The sequence below is a fragment of the Rhinolophus sinicus genome, chromosome 2 (assembly GCF_057876585.1).
Source record: "Rhinolophus sinicus isolate RSI-liver-muscle chromosome 2, RSI-T2T, whole genome shotgun sequence".
In the NCBI taxonomy this organism is placed as follows: domain Eukaryota; kingdom Metazoa; phylum Chordata; class Mammalia; order Chiroptera; family Rhinolophidae; genus Rhinolophus; species Rhinolophus sinicus.
The window spans coordinates 76,561,992-76,585,594 of record NC_142502.1 but is presented as its reverse complement, the minus strand read 5'-3'; the positions used below and the strand labels follow the sequence as shown (position 1 = coordinate 76,585,594).

At 34.0% G+C, this 23,603-nt stretch overlaps 1 protein-coding gene across 5 annotated transcripts in view; it reads left to right on the top strand.

The window, feature by feature from the left end:
- Positions 1-23,603, top strand: part of ADGRB3 (adhesion G protein-coupled receptor B3) — a 682,811-nt gene that overhangs the window by 635,355 nt on the left and 23,853 nt on the right. For 4 of the 5 annotated variants that reach the window (XM_074333153.2, XM_074333155.2, XM_074333156.2 and 1 more), the window contains 5 exons: positions 4,329-4,427; positions 4,748-4,919; positions 15,080-15,175; positions 16,899-16,938; positions 21,721-22,367. In XM_074333153.2, coding sequence (XP_074189254.1) covers positions 4,329-4,427; positions 4,748-4,919; positions 15,080-15,175; positions 16,899-16,938; positions 21,721-22,367 — 1,054 coding nt within the window. The remainder of the gene's footprint in view (positions 1-4,328; positions 4,428-4,747; positions 4,920-15,079; positions 15,176-16,898; positions 16,939-21,720; positions 22,368-23,603) is intronic. The other variant, XM_074333154.2, reaches the window with a different exon arrangement.

Sequence of the window (23,603 nt, the reverse complement as noted above, 5' to 3'; positions counted from 1 at the left end):
TGGTGTAATAGAAACATCATTGGAGGTTCCTTTCTGAGGTGGGAATCACTTTCCATTTAGAGACTTTTTTTCACTTCAGACGAGTCTCCATCCCATCTTTAAATAGGCACACTGAGCTTTCTGTACCCATTTGAACTTGAGGCTTTTACACGATTACTCTTGTTAGGCTGCCACATATGTTTGGAATTGGAGTAAGAGCTTTTTCAGTTATTTCCATCCAGAATTGTGAAGTAAGAATAAATTAATCATACTGAATACCAGGTAAAAAACTCTAGTGATGTAAACTTGTATATATGTATTTGTATTTGTATTTTTTTTAATTGAGCTGTGGGGTAGTTAGTGGTTAAGATAAAGCTTTGATGTAAAAAGGGCAAAAGGAAAAAAAAAGGAAGGCCATACTCAAAATCTAGCTCCGCAATTTACTAGCTGTGTGTGTCTTTGGTCATGTTACTTAATCTTTCTGCAGCTAAGTCTTCTCACCTGTAAAATTGGGATAATAACTCTTGCCTCATAATAGAGCATATGGAGTATAATGTATTAATACATAAAGCATTCATTAAAGTATCTAGTAAATAGCAAGCCCTCCCTCAACAGATGGTAGCTATAGTTATGATGAATGAAATGATGAAGCCAGGATGGACAGGTTGTTTTCAAAGGACCATGACTTCTACAAGTCCAGCTGTTGCGATTCTACCATTCATGACATTGAGGTCAGAACAAGAGATGAGATCATCAGAATAAGTATAGTGCTGAGAATTCATTAAATTTGCAATCAATATTTTTTTCTCATTTAATTAATTTATATGTAATATCCAGTTTGATTCACATAGCTCTTTGTAAGCGGTAACATAGGTTTCGGAGAAATGACAATATTGTCCCATTATGAATTTAGAAATTACCCATTTTTATCTACATATTAACTTTAAAACCTCTATTTCCAAAAATATGATAAGAATTGCATCTGTTCCCCTGGCAAAACTTAGTCAAGCAATGGTTTTCTGGTTCAAAGGCCATTGCTTGAGAAAGAGAAATGTTGTTAAAAGCAGCATATTGGTAACTGTCCAAAGCAGAAAAGAACTATTAATAAATTAATGACCCTAGGTTTAATTTTTTTTAATCTATAACATAAAATGCTATTTTAGCTTATGTGTGTATATATAGATTGAAATATGCTTTCTATTCCAAAGTGTGATTGAAGGAAATATTTTAGAAGACATGAGTGTTTGAAGCTAATTTTATTTCACAGAGAAAGTAGTGAGGGCAGCAATGAAGACTTTAGTGAAGAACAAATAACCAGAAATAACTAAAGAAACATTGAGCAGAAAACTAATTGATTAACTTAACAATTGATCTCCCTAATTGTACATATTGACCATTTCAGGTTCTATGAATATGCATATGTATCAAGTGTTTCTTTTGAAATATTATTTAGAATCAAATGTGGTACTAAGATGGCCCTCCTCCCATTTTTTTCTATTCTTTGTTTCCTTCTTTTTATAATCAATTATTAGGAACTGCCAAGCATATAGTTTATGTTCAATAAATATTTATAAACAAATAAGTCAATGAATAATAAATACAATAGCTTGACAAGTTTTATAATACCCAAGCTATATTAAAAATTTTAATACATAAAATATATTTACCAAGGGGGAATTTATTGCAGATATCAACCCAGCTTATGTAAAATTATAATTGTAAAGAATGAAAATAAGATAAAATGGCATGTGTCTTTTTAGAACATCTCAAACAAAATATTTTCTCTCTTTTGCTGCAGTTTAACTTTCTTATCTACTACAGATTTTAAATTGCTTTACGATGTCTACCTGAAATTAAGCAGACTACTGTACCAGGATGTTGTACAAACCTCATGAGATTTTTCCAAAGGGAGGGGGGTATATTTGCTTTCTGGGAAACATTTTATAGTATTAACAAGAAACCAATCTGATAAAAAATTTATTTTTCTAAGATAAAGAAAATTGTGGAAGGGAACTAGAACTTGTAGACTCCAAGACCCCACAACCTGGAGAGAGTAGTGAAATGACGCACGTTCAGATTCTAGTGCTCTAGTGGATACTGGTTACATCTGACCTTATGGGAAATTAATTTTTTCTTTTAATTGTTAGCATGTTTTGTTTTATAAATCCATAATTTCCCCTATAACAAAGAAACAAGATTTGATTTTTCATTGCAGCAACTCGATTTCGCATCTAGACTATGTCTTCTTAAGATTATATTAATTTCTATAGTGGCCATGCAAACTAGGACAAAATATTAGCTTTTTCTGGGTAACCCATCATTCTTCTGCTCCATTCCTATCTAATAATAGAATTCCAAAGGTGTCCAACCAGTTAACATCAAGCATGGTTTTCAACAGTTAGCTCTCACTAAGGAAAGTATGTGTAGTAAATTTAGTCGGTCACAAATAAATCTCAAGTAAGGAGAAATGAGCATTTCAAATATGGTCTTAAAATATATTTTCAGAAAAGCCCATACTTAGATCAAATTACAGTTTTTCAAGCTAAAATACTTGTTTATATTGCGCACTAAAATTATTTTTCAGTAATCTTTGGCTTTTCAATCTTATTTTAGAGCCTAGAAGCATAGTAACCTTAAAATTGAGAAAGAGCCATGTCCGTGTTTGAAGCACCAACACCGAATAGCCTTTCTTTTGTGATACAGGAACAATAAATGACTCAGGCATGCCTTTTAATATTAATCTGGTGGGACTTAACAAGATTGAAGACACTCAAATGAATAGCTAGAGCAGTTGAGGCTCATTCCTCTTGGTTCATCAGAATAATCTATGGAACTTTAAAAAATACAGATGCCTGGGTCCCATTTAATTAGAGTCTTTGGAGTTGGAGTTATACATCTGATGTTCAGCCACTGGGGGAATACTGGTCTAGGTAGTCATTTCGGAGTAGTTTCAAACACATTGGCATGTGCAGTGATGCATTCAGGAACCACAGTGGGTAGGCAATCGGTTACTTATTATTTTGAAAAGTTTAGACAGATGTGGTTAGTACAATGTCCAGGGTCGAATCAGTAAAGTCAATGATTTAGTATTCCCCACCCCTGTGTTGAACTCTGAAAGCTTTGCTTTTTCTCATAGGGTCTACTGATCAATCTACTTACTTAATAGCTTTAAGATTTATTATCCCATACAGGCAGTATTCACAAATCAGTGCACTTCTTTAAAAGAAACATTCTGAATTATGACACTTAGGATTTTGCTTTGTTCTGCCACTTTTATTATACACATGGTAATGTAAATCCACTATAATATTATTAAGGAAAAAACAGCTCATTAGGCAAACTTATATTTTAGACATAAATATCACATGGGAATGGATGAGAGAGGTACATGACAGGAAATTATTTCACGGTGTTTTGAATTTTTATTCAAGTATTTTTTTTTTTTTCCCCCTAAAAGGATTGTATTCTAGTAAACCAGTCATTTTCAAAGGATTCTTTTCTAAAGCAAAATGTTCATGAAATTTTTCTGGGTTGTGTGACTTTGCTTCTGTGACCTAGTAGATTGAACTTGAATTATTGAATTCATATTTACCTGCAAAATCCTCTAGACTAGAATAGACCATTTAAATGCTATTAGTTGGCATCTATGGCAAAATGTTGAGGAAGAATATTTTGAACTTAATGATTATGTTAAATGTGTTTATTAAAGCAGAAAACTATCACCCTTTATATTATCAACTAATATTTCATCAAATTTCATCAGCCCCTATATTCAGATCTTCCCAACATACAGACAGTGCATTGATTATATAAGAAATTTAAAAATATAAATCTTTTGAGACAAAGGCTACATCTTCCACAAATAACTAAGCACCTAAAATAGATATCTTCCTATATCAGACTTCTGAGATACATGTTTACATTTCAAAAGGTTTTAATTGATATTATGTGCCTTTTGCAAATGACAATGAAAATCTTTGCAGCTTGGAGTCCTCACTTGTTTGATTATCAGGGGTCTGAATAAAGGGTTTTCACTGTATGTCTACACAAACACATGCTTATGTTTAACTCAGTGTATTGGGCATCTTTGATCTGTAGACCCAAGGGCCATTTATGGTGTAAATGATGGAATTGTGCTTCGCATGCAACAAAGGCCCATATTATTGAAAGGTAAATGTTACAAAAATAATGTGTAGTATAAATGCATCTTTAAAACGATCTAGAACATTCATCTTTGATGAATATACATTTCTGCATGAAATATTTAAAAGCTAACTTGCAGCAGCAACCTTTTTTTTGGTGACAATTCAATATTTTGTTCTTTTTGTGGGTGTTCTGTTTGTTTGCAGTCAGATGAGTGAGCCTCATAGCGGTTTGACGCTCAAATGTGCCAAGTGTGGAGTAGTTTCAACAACAGCTTTGTCAGCCACCACCGCCAGTAATGCCATGTTAGTCCCAATCATTTACATCTTCTTGTTATAAATCTTTTACAGTGCATGTGAGAAAATGCTATGATGAAAAAAAAAAATCATGTTTGCTAATAACTAGAGCTAAGAGCATATTTAACTATTTATAATTGGCAACTGCCTTTATGTTGTGGGATTGTCTATAAAAAAAATAAATAAAACTACCAAATGTTATCTGCTTTGTGGTTTCCAAGTTAATGTCTTGGTGCCACATAAAAGAATGCTTTGTTGAACAGGGGTTTGGTTATTGCCTGGGGTGTGATGTGCCACTTCATAAGGTTGCTTTCTCTGTCTCTTAACAGGGCGTCTCTTTGGAGCTCCTGTGTGGTGTTGCCCCTCCTGGCTCTCACGTGGATGTCTGCAGTTCTGGCCATGACAGACAAACGCTCCATATTGTTTCAAATACTTTTTGCTGTGTTTGATTCATTGCAAGGCTTTGTGATAGTCATGGTCCACTGCATTCTTCGCAGAGAGGTGAGATATGTAATTCTTATGAGAGAGAAGAATGATGCTTAGGAGAGTATTTTCCTTGTTAACAAACATGACCTTTTATTTTAATATCTTGATCTTTAGATGAAAGCTAGTCTCCTCTAAAGACAATCATTTGGGGGGTCAAATCTAAAAGTTTTAAGGTGAAGTTCAAGAGGGCTCCTTGGACTCTGAAAGTGATGGATTAAAACAGCTGGGACTATGCAAGGGAAAAACATAGCCAGAGGTGCCAAGGACCAAGGAGAATAAATGCAAAAAGGGCTGTGACTTAGTCATAGGTATAGATAAATCTTTTAGAAAAATTGATGGGTAAGAGGGTAGTGTGTCATCTTTTTTTTTTATTATTTATTTTTTAAATTTATTGGGGTGACAATTGTTAGTAAAATTACATAGATTTCAGGTGTACAATTCTGTATTACATGATCTATAAATCCCATTGTGTGTTCACCACCCAGAGTCAGTTCTCCTTCCAGCACCATATATTTGATCCCCCTTACCCTCATCTCCCACCCCCCACCCCCCTTACCTTACCACTAAACTATTGTCTGTGTCTATGAGTTTCTGTTTCTCATCTTTTTAAAAGGTATAGTTCATAAACATAATGCAGTGATATTTCTTAAACCCATTCCCTACCTTGTGCTTCTACACACAGCATATCCCCATTCTTCATACTTAACTAATTTTGTTTTAGATAGAAAATGATGAAGATTAATGAGGTTCTTTGGTCGCTATACTAAGTTGCGGTTAAGGTTATTACAGATGAATGATTTTGATATAGATGTGTGTGCTCAGAAAATACAAAAAAACGTGCACAGTAGAGCATGAGAGGCAGTAATGGTCCCCAAGAACTGCAGATCTATAATCACAGCATTTTTCCAGGTCATGGTTGAGGTTATTGTCAGCAGTGAGGGAAAGAAGTGATCCTTTATAAGTGGAGACACTAACTTGCACCAAATCCACTCAGAACAGTGATAGATTTCAGACGTGAGTTGTTTAGGGATAGAATATTTTGTCCAACCAGTGCCAAAATTATTCTGAGTGTTTGCAAGCACTGACACAGTATTTACGAGGTTTATGAGTCATTTTAGCATTTACTCTAGGGATGGTGGCAACTAAAACACAGTGACACAGTGACTTGCTAATAATTTTGAGAAACCGGTCTATGCTGTCATTTTGCATTACCTCTCTAGTATGAGAACTTTATTATGATGTGCATATTACAAAAAGCCACATGTGTATATAAATATACACCACATAGCTTTTACAGTGATGTGTGAAGGTAACCAAAGGTTTTTATCTCATTTGCCAGATGGGAAGAACAATATCTCTGAGCTACTTTAGTATGATACAGATGTCAGCAATAAACCCACATGTGTATTCTAAGACCATTATATGATGAAAAACAATGAAAACAGAAGAATAGTGATTTCACATTGCAAAGGGAGGGTATTTCATCATTTAAAAAATCGGATTTAGTTCACAGTTGCCAAGCCTTATTATTCCCTCATCACAAATTTCTACCTAGAATATCAGTATTAAAAATCTTCCAAGTATCAATTTCTTTATAGACCAAAGTTAAGCAAAAGTTAAAAGGGAGTTGAATAATTTAGGGTTCTGTTGTTCTCCAACTGCAACTATCTTGTGAGTCTTTTGTATTATCTCTAATATGTTTATGTAACAATTGTTCAGAGTAGACACATATGTATTTTTGATTGATGATCAAGGATGAACAGTGCTGGTTTAAGCAAGATTCATGATGTAGTTGCGTGAAATTTTCAAAAGACGTGATACTTTAGATGTTAAAGAGGAGAAAAGTATCCCATCTCTATGTAAGCCTCTTTTTTTCTTCAGAAATGAACTTTTTAGATAGCCTTAGGTTGTGATAAAAATATTCAGGTTTTAAGGGGACAGATATTTTGATGGCTTATTATCAAATTTTTGCTGCTTACATAAAGAAAAATATTTGGCACAAAAATTTATTTCCATTAGAAATTTTTTTATACTTGCTGATGGGAATAGTAACTGTCAAAACATTATTTAAGGATAATTAAATTAAATCATATAATAAACCGTTCTACTAAAATGGGTATCTGTAAATGTGTTTCCTGTATTGATAGGGAATAAGAATATGGTTATTGGCCCTGTTATCATTGCATTTTCAATAATTAGCTTAAACTGAATAATTTTATAATTGATAAATTCATAGCAGAGTGTCATAACTATCTATCATTCCAACACTACCATGAAAAATTGCATGTCCAATATTCTTACATTGACCCTTAAAAATACCTGTAGCATTCCTGTAAATACACAGCCGATTTCAGTTACAGGGAGGATCTCTTTCAGAACTCCTCAAAGGAAATTGTTACTGAAAAACCGAAAAAACACGAAAGAATCTTATTTAAATTTTGTAAATCCCAAGGACCACATAGTAAGGAGGCCTCTGTGTTCACACAAGTTCTTTTTGACCTTCTAAATGTACATTGCCTGCTACTACCGAGGGGTCTAGCTCATATGATCTGTGATCACACTGCCCTAGCATTCACCACAGCCCAGGAGAAAAGACGCCTCTGCTCATGCCCTTGGTGTCTCCTGTGAACAAAACATTCCATAAAAATATACCAAAGCAAATGGACTGAAGAGCTACCTGTAGAGTATTGGGAAAAGACTTATATCTATTAATCTATGTAATAATCCCATAGGCGATCTCACAGTTTTATCTCTACTGCTTTTTTTCCCCTTTAAAAGATTGTCTTCACAATGACTCAAGATAATCCATATGGATTTTTCTTCCTTAAAAGTGTATAAGCAATGTAAAAACTATTTCCTTCAGTTGAGAGAATGGAAAACAGATATACATATTTCTATTTCTATGTATTGTTGATACACACTAACATAATTTGGTTGTTTTTAGTCTTTATTGATTGTTTCAATATGAATTCAACAGGCTTTCTCCGTATTTACTTTTGCAATCTTCCTATGAAGGAGTTAGATACACACAAGGGAGGACTATAACCTTGTAATTTAAGAAGGAGAAAAGAAATGAAATACTATAACTGTGCTATTTTCAGAATGATGTGTATGGGCTTAATTTATTTAAAAAGTGCCTTTGTTCTTAGAGGGTCCAATTTTATAACCGAAATCATGTCAAGTCAAGCAGGAAGGGAGAAATGATCACTCTGGTACTGTCAACTCAGTTATATTCCACTTTCAAAAAAGAAAAATTTTAAAAAAGCAAATTGATTATTTGCATAGCAATTGGTTGTGACCTCCAGAGCTGACATCTTAATAATTAAACTTCATAAAATTTGTATTTTTTAAAATACAATTTCTTCTTCTGGAAAACCTTTCTCTTTTAAATTGCTTTAGTATATAGCTGCCTCTGACAAAAGAGAGAAAGAGGCAATAAGAATATATATTTTTTTAATTAAACCATCTGATTTATCACAACACACTACTTTCAGCAACAAAACCTAGATCTTAAAAACTAAGAAGTATAATACTTAGTAAGACAGAATATAATAGGAAAAATATAGATGCTTCCTCCTTTGATCAGTCATTTCTTGATTAGAATTTATTTGCATTCAGCACTTAATGATATCTATTTACTATTTTCCACACTGCTATGGAAATTCAAACTACACATGAGTTATGGAATCTTTGAAATAGTTACTGTTGCTAGGAAACCACTTTCCTGGTGCCTGCACATTCTTCTCATCTCCCCCGTCTCTGTCTGTGCCAGGCTCTAAGACAATCTTACAGCTTGATGTCAGAGGGGGGAAATAACAAGATTGTGATACAATATAAGCTACAGTAAACCCTTTCACTAGATGGATGGAAAAAAGGAAAGTGCTTAAATGGATAATTTTGTTGTATCAGTCTTTTAGGATCCTGTGGCTATTCCATAGCGTGGGTTACAAGGCAAGCTCTTGTCTCTTTACCCAGTGCTGGCAGGAGGTCTAGGCTGCACCAGATGAGGCCCCAGAATCTTCATCCAAACCCATGAAGCAATTTTTGTAGCAAAATGCTTAAAATAAATATGAGCAGATTTCTTTTTCTTTCTCTTTCTTCCACTCCCCTCTACCTTTTCTTTCTTCTCTCTCTTTTTTTTTTTTTTGCTGATTTCCCATTTAGTCTTATTATTTGCCTAAAGAGTGCAGATAAACAAAATGATTTACAAACACATGAGAGTAAATTATAAATCAGACAAGCATCCCTGCCTATCGAATCTAAAACCAATGTTCTCCACAAAAAAAAAAAAAAAGTTTTTAAAAAAATGAAGCCAGTAATGGTGAAATAACTAGATAGCAATTTGAAAAGAGTTCATATAATCTAGTTCAGATGGAGAATTGCATGTATCGCCAAGCTTAACTATTTACAAGGAAATTAGGTGTGACTTTTTACTATGGAAGGGTTTATTTGTTCCCTCCCTTAGTGAGGGGTAGTCAGGGCTTTCAGTTGGTCTTTGAAGATGAAAGAGTACATGATAGGAGATTTCAGAACTTATCAGGTCCTCAGGGGAAAATGAAGTTGGAGTTTTAAGCAACTGAAAGTTTCAAGTAGAGGAAGATGGAAAGAGGTTACTAGACATATGGTTTCCATAGAATGGAGTTTATGGCAAATAGTAGAAAGTTAATTCTTCTCTAGCACCACCTGGGGCACCTGAAGGCATAAGGCAAGTGATGTGATGCTGAACATTAGAGTAATTTTTTTCTTTTTCTTTTCTTTTTTTTTTTAGCGGCTGTAACAGCAGAACTAAGAGAAATACAATACTGATGATATTTGAGGGCATAGCACTGATTGATGCTTTAGAGCTTTCTTGTTTGGGGTATTTGGTGGCCATAGTGAGAGGCCACTATGAGTGATGTCTTGAAAATTGTTCAATAGATTCTAAAGAGTGAGTGGCCCAGGATGGGAAAGTTATGGTACTCATCCTAATATTTCTAGCTTACTCATGAGAGGTTTAAAGGAGAATGGAGTAGGTTCCTAAGAGCTTTATGTTTTTCTGTGAAGACACAAGCTGAATTGAAGGGTCAAAAAGAAATTATACACAGACACACACACACACACCTATAGATACATATATGTATATATATATACACATATATGCATATACATATATACATATATATACATATATGTGTGTGTATATATATAAATATATAAATATAAATATAAATATAAGTATATATATATATATATATATATATATATATATAGAGAGAGAGAGAGAGAGAGAGAGAGAGAAAGAGAGAAAGGAGAGAGAGAGGGAGAGTTGTTTTTAATAAAATAGGATGTAAATCTGGAAATGTTACCCCAATAAAACTGGATTAAATCACCAACCTCCCTTCATCCAATAGTCATCCCATTTCTTAGGTAGGAGAATATAAATCCTACCTTTTCTTCCTAAGATTAGGCTTTCCTGATTTGAGCATGATGGCAATTAGGTCATGAATATTTGCATCAGTATTAATCTGCACATGTGGTTCTCTGAATCCACACAGAGGTTTAGGAGCTTAACAAACGCATGAAATCTGATGAGTAAAATGGCATCAGTAAACAAATTGAGCCACAGAGTTCATGGCAGAGATTGGCAAATTCTGACGTGTCTGCCAGGTAGCGCCCAACCGTGGCTTGCTGTTATCCAAAAATCTGAGTACCTGGGCACACGGACAGGCAAATCCCAACCCCCATTCCTTTCAGAATCCTAGGGTCCCACTTTACAACATTGTTAAACTGGTGACAGGAAGTTAAATGTGTCTGGAATAAAGGTTTAAAATAAATACAAGAAATAAGAGGTCAGGAATTAGGTTTTTATTTTTTGCCTCAAAGTGAATGAAATGAATGAGGCTAAAATGAAATATCTTCTGTGAAGACACAGGCGGTGGTGTCTGGCATAGAACTTCCCTTTGCTCCTTTTCCCATTTGCATGCTAAAGAAATGTTTCAGATCATGTATGTGAAATGTCTTCTAGGAAAGCTCATGTGACCCCCCAAACTGATACAAAAAAGGGAAAAGCTGTCATAATTTTGAGATTAAGTGAAAGATCTTTTAGGTGTTAGAGGATTCCAGTAGAAAGTCATTAGGACTGAAATTTGGGACTGAAGTCCATATTTTTCCTTCACTATACGGCAATGGCAAACCATTTTTGTTTTTCTTTGTTATCAGAGAAGTCAGGTAACATTTTTATAATGTGAAGTCATTCCTGTTGCTTATGTCAACTGGCATAATACACATGAAATTCAGAACAATCTTATTCACTTAATAATTAAGTTACAAGAAATTTAATATGATTAAAAAGAATTAAGCCATTTGTTCAAATATGAATCAAGAGAGACAATAGTATAGATGAAATTCAGGAAACAAAAAATAAAAACACAGAACACATAAGAAAATCCCTTCCCTCCAGTAACAATCTGAAATAATTTCAAGAATGTGATTTTATTTCCTTTCTTGGTTTAAAATGATCCTCAGAATAACTGAAAGTATGTGTTCTAAAAAGGTGAAGATTTGGGGTCTGATCTGCTTGGTAGCTAAGTGTCGAGCCCATTTCAAATGGTGCAGCTCTTGCCTGTGAGATTTCTCTCAACTGCAACGCTGCCAAACATCTCTCGGTGCTCTTCCCCAGCAATTTCTAAATCTGGTACCAACTTGCACAGTGATACTCTGCCAAGCTGCCTTCAGAGCGAGGACCAACCGAGAAGCCCTCAGCTTGCTGCTGAGGAGCTGAACCAAATTGCTCTCCCCATGGGAGAGAGACAGGAGTGAGACACACCCCTGCAAACCTCTTTGAACTCAGGCCTCATGCAGGAATCCATCCACAAGAAAAGGGTTTATCGCTTTTTTGGGAATTTTTAGAGCAACCCCCAGCAGGAAGTAGTAGGGATACACCTTCCCTCCTTTGGATACTTTCAGACAGCCCTGATAGCTTATTCTTTTTACCTCACCTTATTTTTGAAGATGTTTCTAGCCATTCTTTTTTTCCTTTTCATAACGTGACATCAGATTTCCTTAAAGTCCCCGAAATATTCCAAGGCTACGTACACATCTGTTCTTTTCTACTCTCCTGATTCTTTTTAACCATCAGTCTGGTTGACAATTAAGGTAAAAGACCTATTGCAGTTTTATAAAGAGAAGAAACTTTGAACTCTAGATTTTAACTGTGCCATAATTTGTTAAACATTTAATTATTCTATACAAGTTTATTTAAAAATTGCATTTACTGATCTAACATGAGTTTCAAAAACAATACTATTATAAGAACTCAGTGTTATGATGAATTTAACATCTAAAAATAACTTTTAAATCAAATTGCACCCTAAAATAAGTGACTTGTCCTCCTCAAATAGAAAGTCAGCTTAAAGAGCTTAAATAATAAATATTTGAATCTTTAACAAGTCGTCTTCTTTAATCTTAATCACAAGGCAAGAAAGACACTGAGACTATTACTATCCAGCATTGTAAATATGACTTGGCATAGAAGATTTTAATTTCAGGATGGGATAAGTATTTTTAGACTCTTTGTTTTTTATGCTTTCTTCTTGTCTGGACTTAAGATCCTTGTAGACTTGCTTTTAAAAAAATCCAGTTGTTCTCCATCAGTATAATTCACATTGATTCACCAAAGATGTCTCTCTGTTTTCTTGAAAGAAAATCTAGTATAATTGGTCTTCCCTGACAGGGCTGGGCAAATATTTAAGGCTAATTCATATAGATTACCTGAATGCATTTTAAAGATTTTTAAAAAATCAAATGGAGCATTTGGAACAATTGGAATTTCTCCTGCAAATCTTTCTGAATTAGAAGTAACAGAGTCACTAAAAGTGTCAGAGAATCTGACATGAATCTGACACTTAAATTATGACATTTATGTGACCATTTTAAATGACCTTGAATTTAATAGAGAATTTTTATGCTTTTCCGTTTTATATTTCTTCTGAATAACATTGACTGATTCATGAAGTTGACATCATTCTTCATTGTAGAAATGCCCTTAACTCACTGTCATATTTGGGAGTTTTGTAATTTAAGGTATCGATTTTGCCTGTGTGTGTGTTATGAAAAAAGAGTTGGATTTCTTTTATATTTTCTTCAAGCTATCAGATAGTGGGTTTCAAAGAGAAACTTACAGAAGTTGTTTTGCATATTTCATTGTCAGACAAAAATATCCTTGACAGCTACACTCTGAACATCTGAAAAAAGATTGGTTAGCAAGGACCAGTTAATCTTTGCTATCACCAAATGCCATCTTTAGTAATCAGAAATAGATTTGGAAAACATATTCCTGTGACAAGCTCTTGAAAGGCATGATTTTTTAACACACTATTTATCTTCCTTTATAAATTATTCTTTAACAGTTGTCTCAGGGCACAAACAAAAAGTTAGCATGTACCTATGTCTTTGACATTTGTTCTTAGGATTTGTTTTCTAAAAACACACATACTTTCATAGTGGTTTTCCCCAGTGCACATTTCTGCATAACACACAGTGGTCATGTGGCAAACACTACACTCATTACAAATTTTTGGCTATTAATATGTCACTTTATCAAAGAAGGAGGAGCCTCAAAGCATTCATATCTAAAGAATCTACCTTTGCCCATGTCATGTCTCTTTCAAGGGAGAAGCTGGAAGAATTAGTTCTAAATATTTATGCACTTCTTCAAGAAAAGATGATCAGACTAGATTTCACTGAACCTGCACTTTTACTGACGTGTTTGAAAGAGGAAATAAGAAAACTTACCTTTCTCACTTTTATCAGGCAACTCCATTCCCCCCACCACGCGCCCCCCAGGAAATACCAGCTTTAGAAATATTAGAATCAGAGAATGGCAGTGGTCAGAGAGCACTGAGTCCATCCTTTACTCCCTAAATCCACACCTGTAGTGGTTGCATCAGCAGGACTGGAACCTGAGGTGGGGAAATAGAAATGGACCAAGGTCTCATGATTGAACTGGTTAGCCAAGACTGTGGTGGTGACTACACTCCATGTCACTTTCCAAATCTTGCAATTTGGAAAAGAGACTGCTAATAACTTATGATATGGGTGAGAGGAGGTGAAAATAACTTAATAGGCTCCATGTTTTTCTGGCCAACACAAATACTATGCACATCTTACAACAAAATAGTGGCAGGGTATTTTATATCATTCTGTGTTTACCTTGGCCATCTCTGCAATGCCACTTCATCTGAGCTTTGTTTTTTAATCTAATAGAACAGATTATAATGAACTACAAGGAGAATGTCAATAATGTAAAGTCAGAAAAACAAAATATTAGTAAAATGACCTTCCCATTGACTGGGATAAAAAGTTACTTGTGATAATGTCTATCAACAGCTTTTAGGACCCTAATGAGCCTCAGGAAGTGGAAAGGACACGCTGCTGCAGAGGCATCTTGTGATCAGAATATATGGGTTGTGTGTTTGTTATTCATCTATTCAAGTTTATTCACTTGTTTAATAAAAGATTTAATGTTCTTCAAATGTCCTTGTGATATGTTTGCTCTTTACTTGGAATCCGATTGTGAAGGGATATTATAGATATTATAGTTTGGCTTTGCTAAGTGATCTCCCCTGTCCCCCGACACCAAGACCATCAACTATAAACAGCCATTTTTGTTGTCTTTTTGTTTTATTGTGTTTTGTTTTTACATCAGGGCACATAGTACTTGAAGGTAGACAAGAAATAGTCTCCCCAATAGAACCCCTTACAAGAGTCATAAAAGGAAAATCCCAAATCAATTTCAGTCAAAAGATCATTGAGTAATCTCATTTTTCATTATGTGTAAAGCTGTTATAAAGATTATGCCATACCAAATAGTAAATCCTCCTTGAATGACAGACATATTGTTTGTAACAATGGAAATAAATCTCGCCCTCCGGTGAGAATTATTACGGTTGAGTCAGACATAGCCATTTTGATAACTGAGGAGTTCCCAGCACTTCTTTCTATAGATTATGGCAAGTGATAAATTTCCTTGGTATATAACACAGTAGAGGTAACCAGTATTTGTATTAGAAAGTAAATAAAATGGGTATTAGATCATGAAAACAATGGTAACCACTTTCTCAGTTGATTGCCACTGTAGGCATTATCTGGTCATTTCCAAGAGAGAAGAAAATTAATCTTTATCATATTTTTCACAGGTTCAGGATGCATTTAGATGCCGATTGAGAAACTGTCAGGATCCAATCAATGCTGATTCTTCAAGTTCTTTTCCTAACGGGCATGCTCAAATCATGGTGAGCTTGTATTTTCCCTCTGGTTAACTTAGTCATGATTTCTCAAGGGAATAAACAAATATTGTTCTCAGTAAAATAGTATCACAGACCCATTTTGAGTGACTTTTGGCTTTAGTTCATTAACAGACACCAGATAATTATTCTTTTTGTATTGCTTAAGAGTCCCAAGATCTGTTATTGGCGTGTTCAGTGTGGGGTTTGTGTGCAGCAGCAGAAAGTATTTTCACCCTTGAACAGAATCAGGGATAACTATGAGTCAATAGGATCATGGTTATTTACAGTTCAGAACACTATGGACCTACATTTCTAGCCTTAAAGCAGCAGTTCTCAGTGTTGGTTACATATTAGAATCAGAATAGGCACTCCAGACTGATGAGACCAGAATCTCTGGGCTGGGACCCAGGCATTGGTGGTTCCAATATGCAGCTTAAGATGAGAACTACTGCCCTAAACTATAAAGAGTAGCCATGTTTCCAGTGAAAGTCAGTTATTGTACTTGAGCTCTGACCACTGTTGGGATTAAAGGTTACTTTAGACATAACCACTTTGGTATATTTTAGAAATAAGATGTCATTAAAATCAAGGCTAAATAGAGGTGGTTTTTTTTTTGTTTTGTTTTGTTTTTTCTTAATACATATATATATATATATATATATATATATATATATATATATATATATAAAATTTATTTGGGAACATTGGTTAATAACGTTATATAAGTTTCAACGGTACAACTTTATAATACATCATCTTTATACTACATTGTGTGTTCACCATCCAAAATCTAGTCTCCTTCTGTCACCACATGTTTGACTCCCTTTACGCCCTTCATCCTTCTCCGACCCACTTCCACTCTGGTAACCATCATACTGTTGTCTTTATCTATGAGCTTGTGTTTGTTTTGTTTGTTCATTTGTTTTTTGTTTTATATCCCACATAATGAGTGAAATCATATAGTTCTTGTATTTGATTTATTAGTGTTTTTGGATTAGGCAACATAAAAATAGTCTAAATGATGTACTAGTAACTAAGACTTGAAAAGGAATAATTTTAATTTCTTATCAAAAACAAGTAGACAAATACCGATATCTTGAATATAAAATATTAAGATGGGCTAATTTAATTTTATCATTATGAAAATAAACTAATATATTTAAAGTAAACGTTTAGGGAAAATGTGAGGATGGAACTATACTCTAGCAGATTCTAGACCGGATTGGTATTGGTTCAACTTCAATTTTAATTGCTAAATCTGAAAGCCTTTTGTCACATTTGAGTGAAAATGATCATTAAAAAACCTAGATTGACTAGGAAGGTTTTGACAGAGCTATAAGATATTATATTACAAACAATATATACAAACTAAGTGCTTTAAAAATACAAATAACAGAGACATTTATTTAAGTATATTCATAATGCACATTTTAATCTTTTATTGGGGTTCAAGGAATTGCCTTAAAATTCTGTCTCTGAGATTACAATGGATATTATATTGCCTTATTAAAATTGTATGTCATGTTTCCATTTATTTTATTAAACATTTGGTCTCTAGGAAATACTCTTAAAAACAATTTGATTTTTCCTTGAGAAAATTCCTTTGCACAAGATAATAACTTGGTACTGCCTAGTCAGGTATCTGTAAACTTCAGATAATCTGTTTAGTAAAACTCACTTGAGGTCTTTATTAAATGATGATTCTATGTCTTATTATTTTTTGTTACAGACAGACTTTGAAAAGGATGTAGACATTGCTTGCCGGTCCGGTAAGAATATTTGAATTTTGAAACTATAATCATTAGAAATGTTAAATCATTTTTATGGATTTTGATTTTGAAATGCTGTAGTTTACACATCACATATTCGTGTGGAGAATAGAATAGAATAGAATAGAATAGAATAGAATAGAATAGAATAGAATAGAATAGAATAGAATAGAATAGAATAGAGAGTTCTATTCATAAATAGAATCTTTTAAATGGAAACATTGTAATAGCACAATGGGAGAAGAATGGAATGAGGGAGAAATAAAAATGGTTTGTTGAGAGTACCAACTGCAGAAAAGCATTGACTTGAAGACATACCCTTTCATTCTATTGATTACTGGTTGTCAGGGGTAATGCCTATCAATATGGTCTCTGTGTCTCAGTTTCATTATCTATGAAATATGGGTTGTTGTAAGGATGAAATAACTGTGTGTGTTGATGTATCATAGCCAGTGTTGTTGTTGTTATATTTTTAGAGGGGGCCAGAAAAAACCATGTAGCACACCTTCCCTTAGAGTACTAGGATCCCATTGAGTTTTCCTGTTGGTTGTCCTTCACTTGTGGCTAAACCCAGAGTAGATAACTCAAGAGTTTTAAAGGAAACCACGTTTCATTTTTTGGATGATTCCAGTTGTTGAAATGCTCCTTTATATTGGGACAAAATATACCTTATTTAATATTTTCTTCATTGGCTTTAGTGATGCCTTCTAGAATAAGAGTGGGTAGTCACTTTATCAAAATAGCCAAATATTTGAGAGCAAGTATCATTTAGCCCAATCCATGTCTTTTTCTTTTTTTTTTTTTCCCTTCCAGACTAAACAAACCATGTTTCCTCATTCATTCTTCACAGCATCTTCCCAGGAAGGCATGTTGCCCAGGTGGCCTCCAATATGTTAATAATTTTAAATTATGGTGCCCAAATGTATACATATGTATCCAGCATTCATAGTTGGTTCTTTACTTCCACTAATGATACCTACATTTTCATCTGATTTCATAGCAGCTGGTACAATACTAGTGTCAACTAGTTGTCACCTAAAAATCACTAAGACTTTTTGTAGTAGCTGTCAGGTCTTTCCAAGACTAAGATTATGTAAAGGCTCTGTGATTTTCATTTTTCTTCCAGTGAAGAAAAATCTGGCCTTTGTTTTTATCTCTATTCATTATTATCTTACTAGTTTCAGGTTAGCATTCTATTCATTTGAAACTGTTTGGATGTTAAAAGTTTGATTAGAATACCTTCTAAACCATCGTCCAAGCTGCCAATCAAGTAGTTGAATAGGATGAGATGGAGTGTAGAACCCTGCTGTATTCAGTAAGGCACCCGCCACTCACCCCACTCAAACCACTAAACATCTAGGCAGAGTCTGAGATCACAGAGTTGTTATAATAAGAATCTGAGAGACTAATCTCATGTACTCATTCCTGAATTCAAACAGAATACACTTTGTAGAGTGTGGTCATAGTAGGGCGACAGAATAACTGTCATGGTTTGGTAACCAGTAGTGTAGCTGTGTACAGTATCAGGAATTAACCTACCTGTTTAATACCGACCAAAATATTGCTAAGATACAGAGTTTGGTTTCCAAAGTTTACCATTTACCTTTTTGGTAAATTGATAAAACATTTTTCCCTTGTTTCATCCATTTTCCGTAATTTCTCAAAGATCATTAGTCAAGGTGCCAGGTTCCACATTCCGTGTTTCCCCAAAAATAAGACCTAGCCAGAAAATCAGCTCTAATGTGTCTTTTGGAGCAAAAATTAATATAAGACCTGGTATTATATTATTTTATTTTATTATTATATTATATTAATTATATTATATAAGACCCGGTCTTATTTTACTAGTAAAATAAGACCGGGTCTTATATTAATTTTTGCTGCAAAGGATATATTAGAGCTGATTGTCAGGCTAGATCTTATTTTCAGGGAAACAAGGTATGTGTTCCAAGATGGAATGTGATTTGTCTGAGTCCGGAAGCCTGAATTTATTTAAAATAATTAGTATTTATATAATTCCTATTTACCTATTTTTAGTTTAGTTTCCTTTCCACCTCTTTTGGTGTACTCGTCATAGTTCTTAATGGAGAAGCAAAATAGAATCAGTTTTGTCTTTCCTTATCAAGCTATTAACATTAAACCAGTGGTTGTCAAAGTCTGGTCCCCAGGCAGTGTATCACCAGGAAATTTATTAGAAATGCAAACTTTCAGGCCCTTCCGCAGACCTACTGTGCGGTAGGGTCTGGTAATCAGTGTTTTTACCTGCCATCCAGGTAATTCTGATGCATGCTAACAGTGGAGAACCTCTGAACTACTAACCCAAGCTGTGGTCTCATTTTTTAAGTGTTCATTTTCTTTCTTCTCTTTTGTTAAATTACCTATTTTTTTCCAGAATGCATTGCATTCTGAAATATCGTGTTCCTGATATAGATCAGTACCATTATTTTACCGTGTCTCCCCCAAAATAAAATAAGCCCTAGCAGATTTTTCAGGATGACATCCCCTGAACGTAAGTCCTAATGCATCTTTTGGAGCAAGAATTAATATAACACCCAGTCTTATTTTAGGGGAAGCACGGCATTAGAAACTAGTGTTTTGAATGTTTTCATTTTCTGTATGTGCCCTTTTTAGCAGAGCTCATCAGGAGCTTGCCTCTGAGTTTTTCTGGAGATTTCTGGCCACGTTGAGGTATATTCAATTTTAAAGTCTCAATTCATGGACTCAATAATATTTTACTAAGTTTTGTTGAAATTCACTTTCCCAAAGGGTAGAGTATATATCTGATTATGCAAAATATTCAGGTGCATTTTGTTTTGTTTTTGTTTGCATTTTGCCTTTTACAACTTTATTAATTTATCTCAAAAGACCCATCCCTTCAGCATCATGTTTGTATGTGTAGGTGGTATGGATTTTTTTGTTGTATATTCAAATTTTGGATATCCATTTTAAGCAAGTCTAAGAAGCTGACATATATTTCATATAGAGTAGGCACTACATCATGAGAAGAATTATCTTTCCCCCAATATTTAAGATACACAAATTTTCAATAAAGATGGTAATATCATTTGATAAAAATGTGCTAACTATAACTATAAATCATATTACATTTATACAAAACTAAATGAATCTTGTACAAATACACATTATGAAATCAATATTCAATACTAAGAATTCCTTTATAGTTTAAAATATTCATAAAAGTATAAAATTATATGTTTTTAATGCAGTATGATAGGTTCGCATAGCTAGCCTTTAAATTTTACTGTTGTAAATTTTGGATTAATTCTTGCATACAGTTAAAGATTAAAAGTATTCTTTCCTGAAGTTGGAGATGTTTTAAAGTATTTTATTTCAAATATTATTAAATCTATTAATTTAAAACACTTTGCCCCTTAATATTTTCATGTAGATTGTTCCTAGCAACCACAATTTATTACCAATCTATTATTTTAAGAGGTTTGGAAATTATGCTTTTAAACTATTCTAGTACAAAAAGTCACAACCAAATTTAAAGATAAAAGATACTACATAAATGATGCTTGTTTTGAAATAACTTTGAAGGCTTCTCTTTGTAATGAGGAAACATTCATAGATTCCTATTTTTTCAGCCTCTGCGTTAATGCACAATAATTATGATGCTATTTGAAAACTGGATAATAATGAGTAAAATTCAATACATCTGGAACTTTTCAAGAACAACGCATAAACCAAATATTTTACAGTTGTCTCTGCCTAATGAAACTTTCAGTGGTGATCGCTCTGCTTTGTAGATGGGGCAGAAGTAGGTGGACATGTTGAGCTGACTTGCATACGGTGCTGGTCTGTGTGTTTTCAGCATCAAAATTACCAAGAATAGTTTTTCAGAATTTCATTCGTTCATACCTCAAAACTGACAGCTGTTCACAACTAAGTTTTGATTCATGCTGCCTCATTTATGCATAAAATATGGCTTCCTTTTTATAGAGAGGCAAAAAAAAACATGAAAATACATTTTAATAAAGAATTCTGGACTCTTTGGTCTGTTTTTGTTTGGTTTGGTTTATGTTTTCATTTTGTTTCCCCTCTTACTACAAGTTGTAATGCATTTTTAATTTTTTTCTTTTGTTGATTGGTTTGTTTTCATTTGCTTTGGTTTGGTTTATGTTTTCATTTTGTTTCCTCTCTCACTACAAGTTGTCATGCATTTTTAATTTTTTTCTAAGTCGTTTTTCAGGTTTAAAATGGAATGGTGGTTTCAGAAGCTCAGACAATTTTTTTGTGTGCTTAAACTCAGTTGGCAATTTGAATACCCCCTCATAGATAAACGTTTATTAATTTTCAACAGGATTTCTAATGCAGTAGGATGAAATTCTTATTACCTCTTTCAAAAAAACAATGAATATAACTTATTAAAAATACATTAGGGAAAAGAAGCCTTTACAAAAAAGTCAAATTCATGTGAAATATATCCATAATTTTATAAAACCCTTTGTAGTAGTTTGATGGAGACTACTTCTCTGGTAATCTGCCTTTCCCCTGAAAATGTATGCAGAGTTGTTTAAGGATAAGACACTGAGATTTTTGAAAATCCATTAATCAGCTTTCAGATGTTTTAACATATCAGAATCAATAAAGAGTGATTGAGTGATCTGCACCATAAACAAACAATAGATAATTTTTAAACATATTAGCTTTTTTATTTTATTAAGGAAATCGTTTAGTAGAAAGAGAGAATAGAATACAATAATGAAGAGAAAGCATGCATTAGCTTTCTTTTATGAATTCTCATATTTGCATTCACAGTTCTTCATAAGGATATTGGTCCTTGCCGAGCAGCAACAATAACAGGAACGCTCTCTAGGATTTCTTTAAATGATGATGATGAAGAAGAAAAGGGAACAAACCCTGAAGGGCTAAGTTATTCAACATTGCCTGGAAACGTCATTTCTAAAGTCATCATCCAGCAACCCACGGGTCTGCACATGCCCATGAGTATGAATGAGCTGGGCAATCAGTGTTTGAAAAAAGAGAACAGTGAATTGCGGAGAACTGTGTACTTATGTACAGATGATAATTTGAGAGGGGCTGATATGGACATAGTCCATCCTCAAGAAAGAATGATGGAAAGTGACTATATTGTGATGCCCAGAAGTTCTGTAAATTCCCAGCCATCAATGAAAGAAGAGAACAAAATGAATATCGGTATGGAAACCCTGCCACACGAAAGGCTATTGCACTACAAAGTGAATCCTGAATTCAACATGAATCCCCCTGTAATGGACCAGTTCAATCTGAACTTAGAACAACATCTCACACCCCAGGAACATATGCAGAATTTACCCTTTGAGCCTCGCACAGCTGTGAAGAATTTCATGGCCTCTGAGTTGGATGATAATGCAGGACTGTCAAGAAGTGAAACTGGATCAACCATATCAATGAGTTCATTAGAGGTAAGCGATAAACTTTTTCTTGCTCTTTGAAATACATACAGAAAATGACAGGGAGTGATTCATATGATTTTGGATTGAGGGAAAAGACACATTAGCTTTTGCAGTTATGTGTCTGAGAATTTTTGGCACGTTGGGATTAATAGGCGGGAAAATGCCCGCTTACAAAGTGATATTAAGGATGTATGTTTTTTTCCAGTAATGCATCAGAATCCCCTTTATCAAGATTGTGTTTAAATAGAGGAATTCTCTATATTTAATTAGATACCTATCTGTCATAATTCTTCATAAACCAAGCAGAGCATTCATAAAGAAGAAAAAAACAAAAAACAAAACAAAGATCCTTCTGATGTTTCTCAGGTACCTTGTTGTTTAAAGTCGTTTCTGACTGGCACTGCACACTTAAACCAACATCGGGATTTTCTGTTGGAGAGCAGCTGTTAAAAATAAGAAAATTGGAATGCTGCTATGAGATCTACCATTACACTGATCATAAACTCTACGACGTATTACATTAGATATCTTTCAAAGTAAATATTTTGCTCTTAGCTCTTACAGAATGGCAACCACCAAAATTTTTTATCTTAAATTGTGAACTCTCAGGAGGGATATAAATTGAGAAGGCTAAGAGTCAGGACTCTGAGGTCCAACCACATGGCTTTAGTAAAAAAAAGCAAACTCCTCTCAGCTTCTTTTCTACCCATAAAGTGGACAATAGTCAACAGCCATTGATATTTTTCATATTGTATTATAATTAATCAAGGAAGATCTAAGAAATGTCTTTCTTTTGACATACACCCTGTTACTGTTTTTATATGTGATGGTTGTATCCTTTACCTTGAAGTTTTGCTGTAAGCTCACTACTCATACATTGCAGTGTGTTCTGTATGCAATGCAATACCTGCATTCCTCTTTATATGTGTTACCTATTGTTTTAATGAGATTATTTCATATGATACTTTTTGGAGAAAGACACTCTACAATTGGTCACCTACCCTTTCCATCAGAAGTATGCTGATAATCATTTGTTCTGGTGTTCCGGAGTGCCCAGAGTCAATTCTTTCTCTATTTTCCCCACAAAATCATGTCTTCTCCATGAAAGGTTAGAGTAACTTGGTGAGAGGTGTAATTTTGAGGTTTTTCCAAACTGTTTCAAGGAAATTCTAGACCAAAATGGTAATGTAGACGAGATCGAGAATGAATCCCTAAACTCTAGATGAATCTCGAACGGAATAGGTT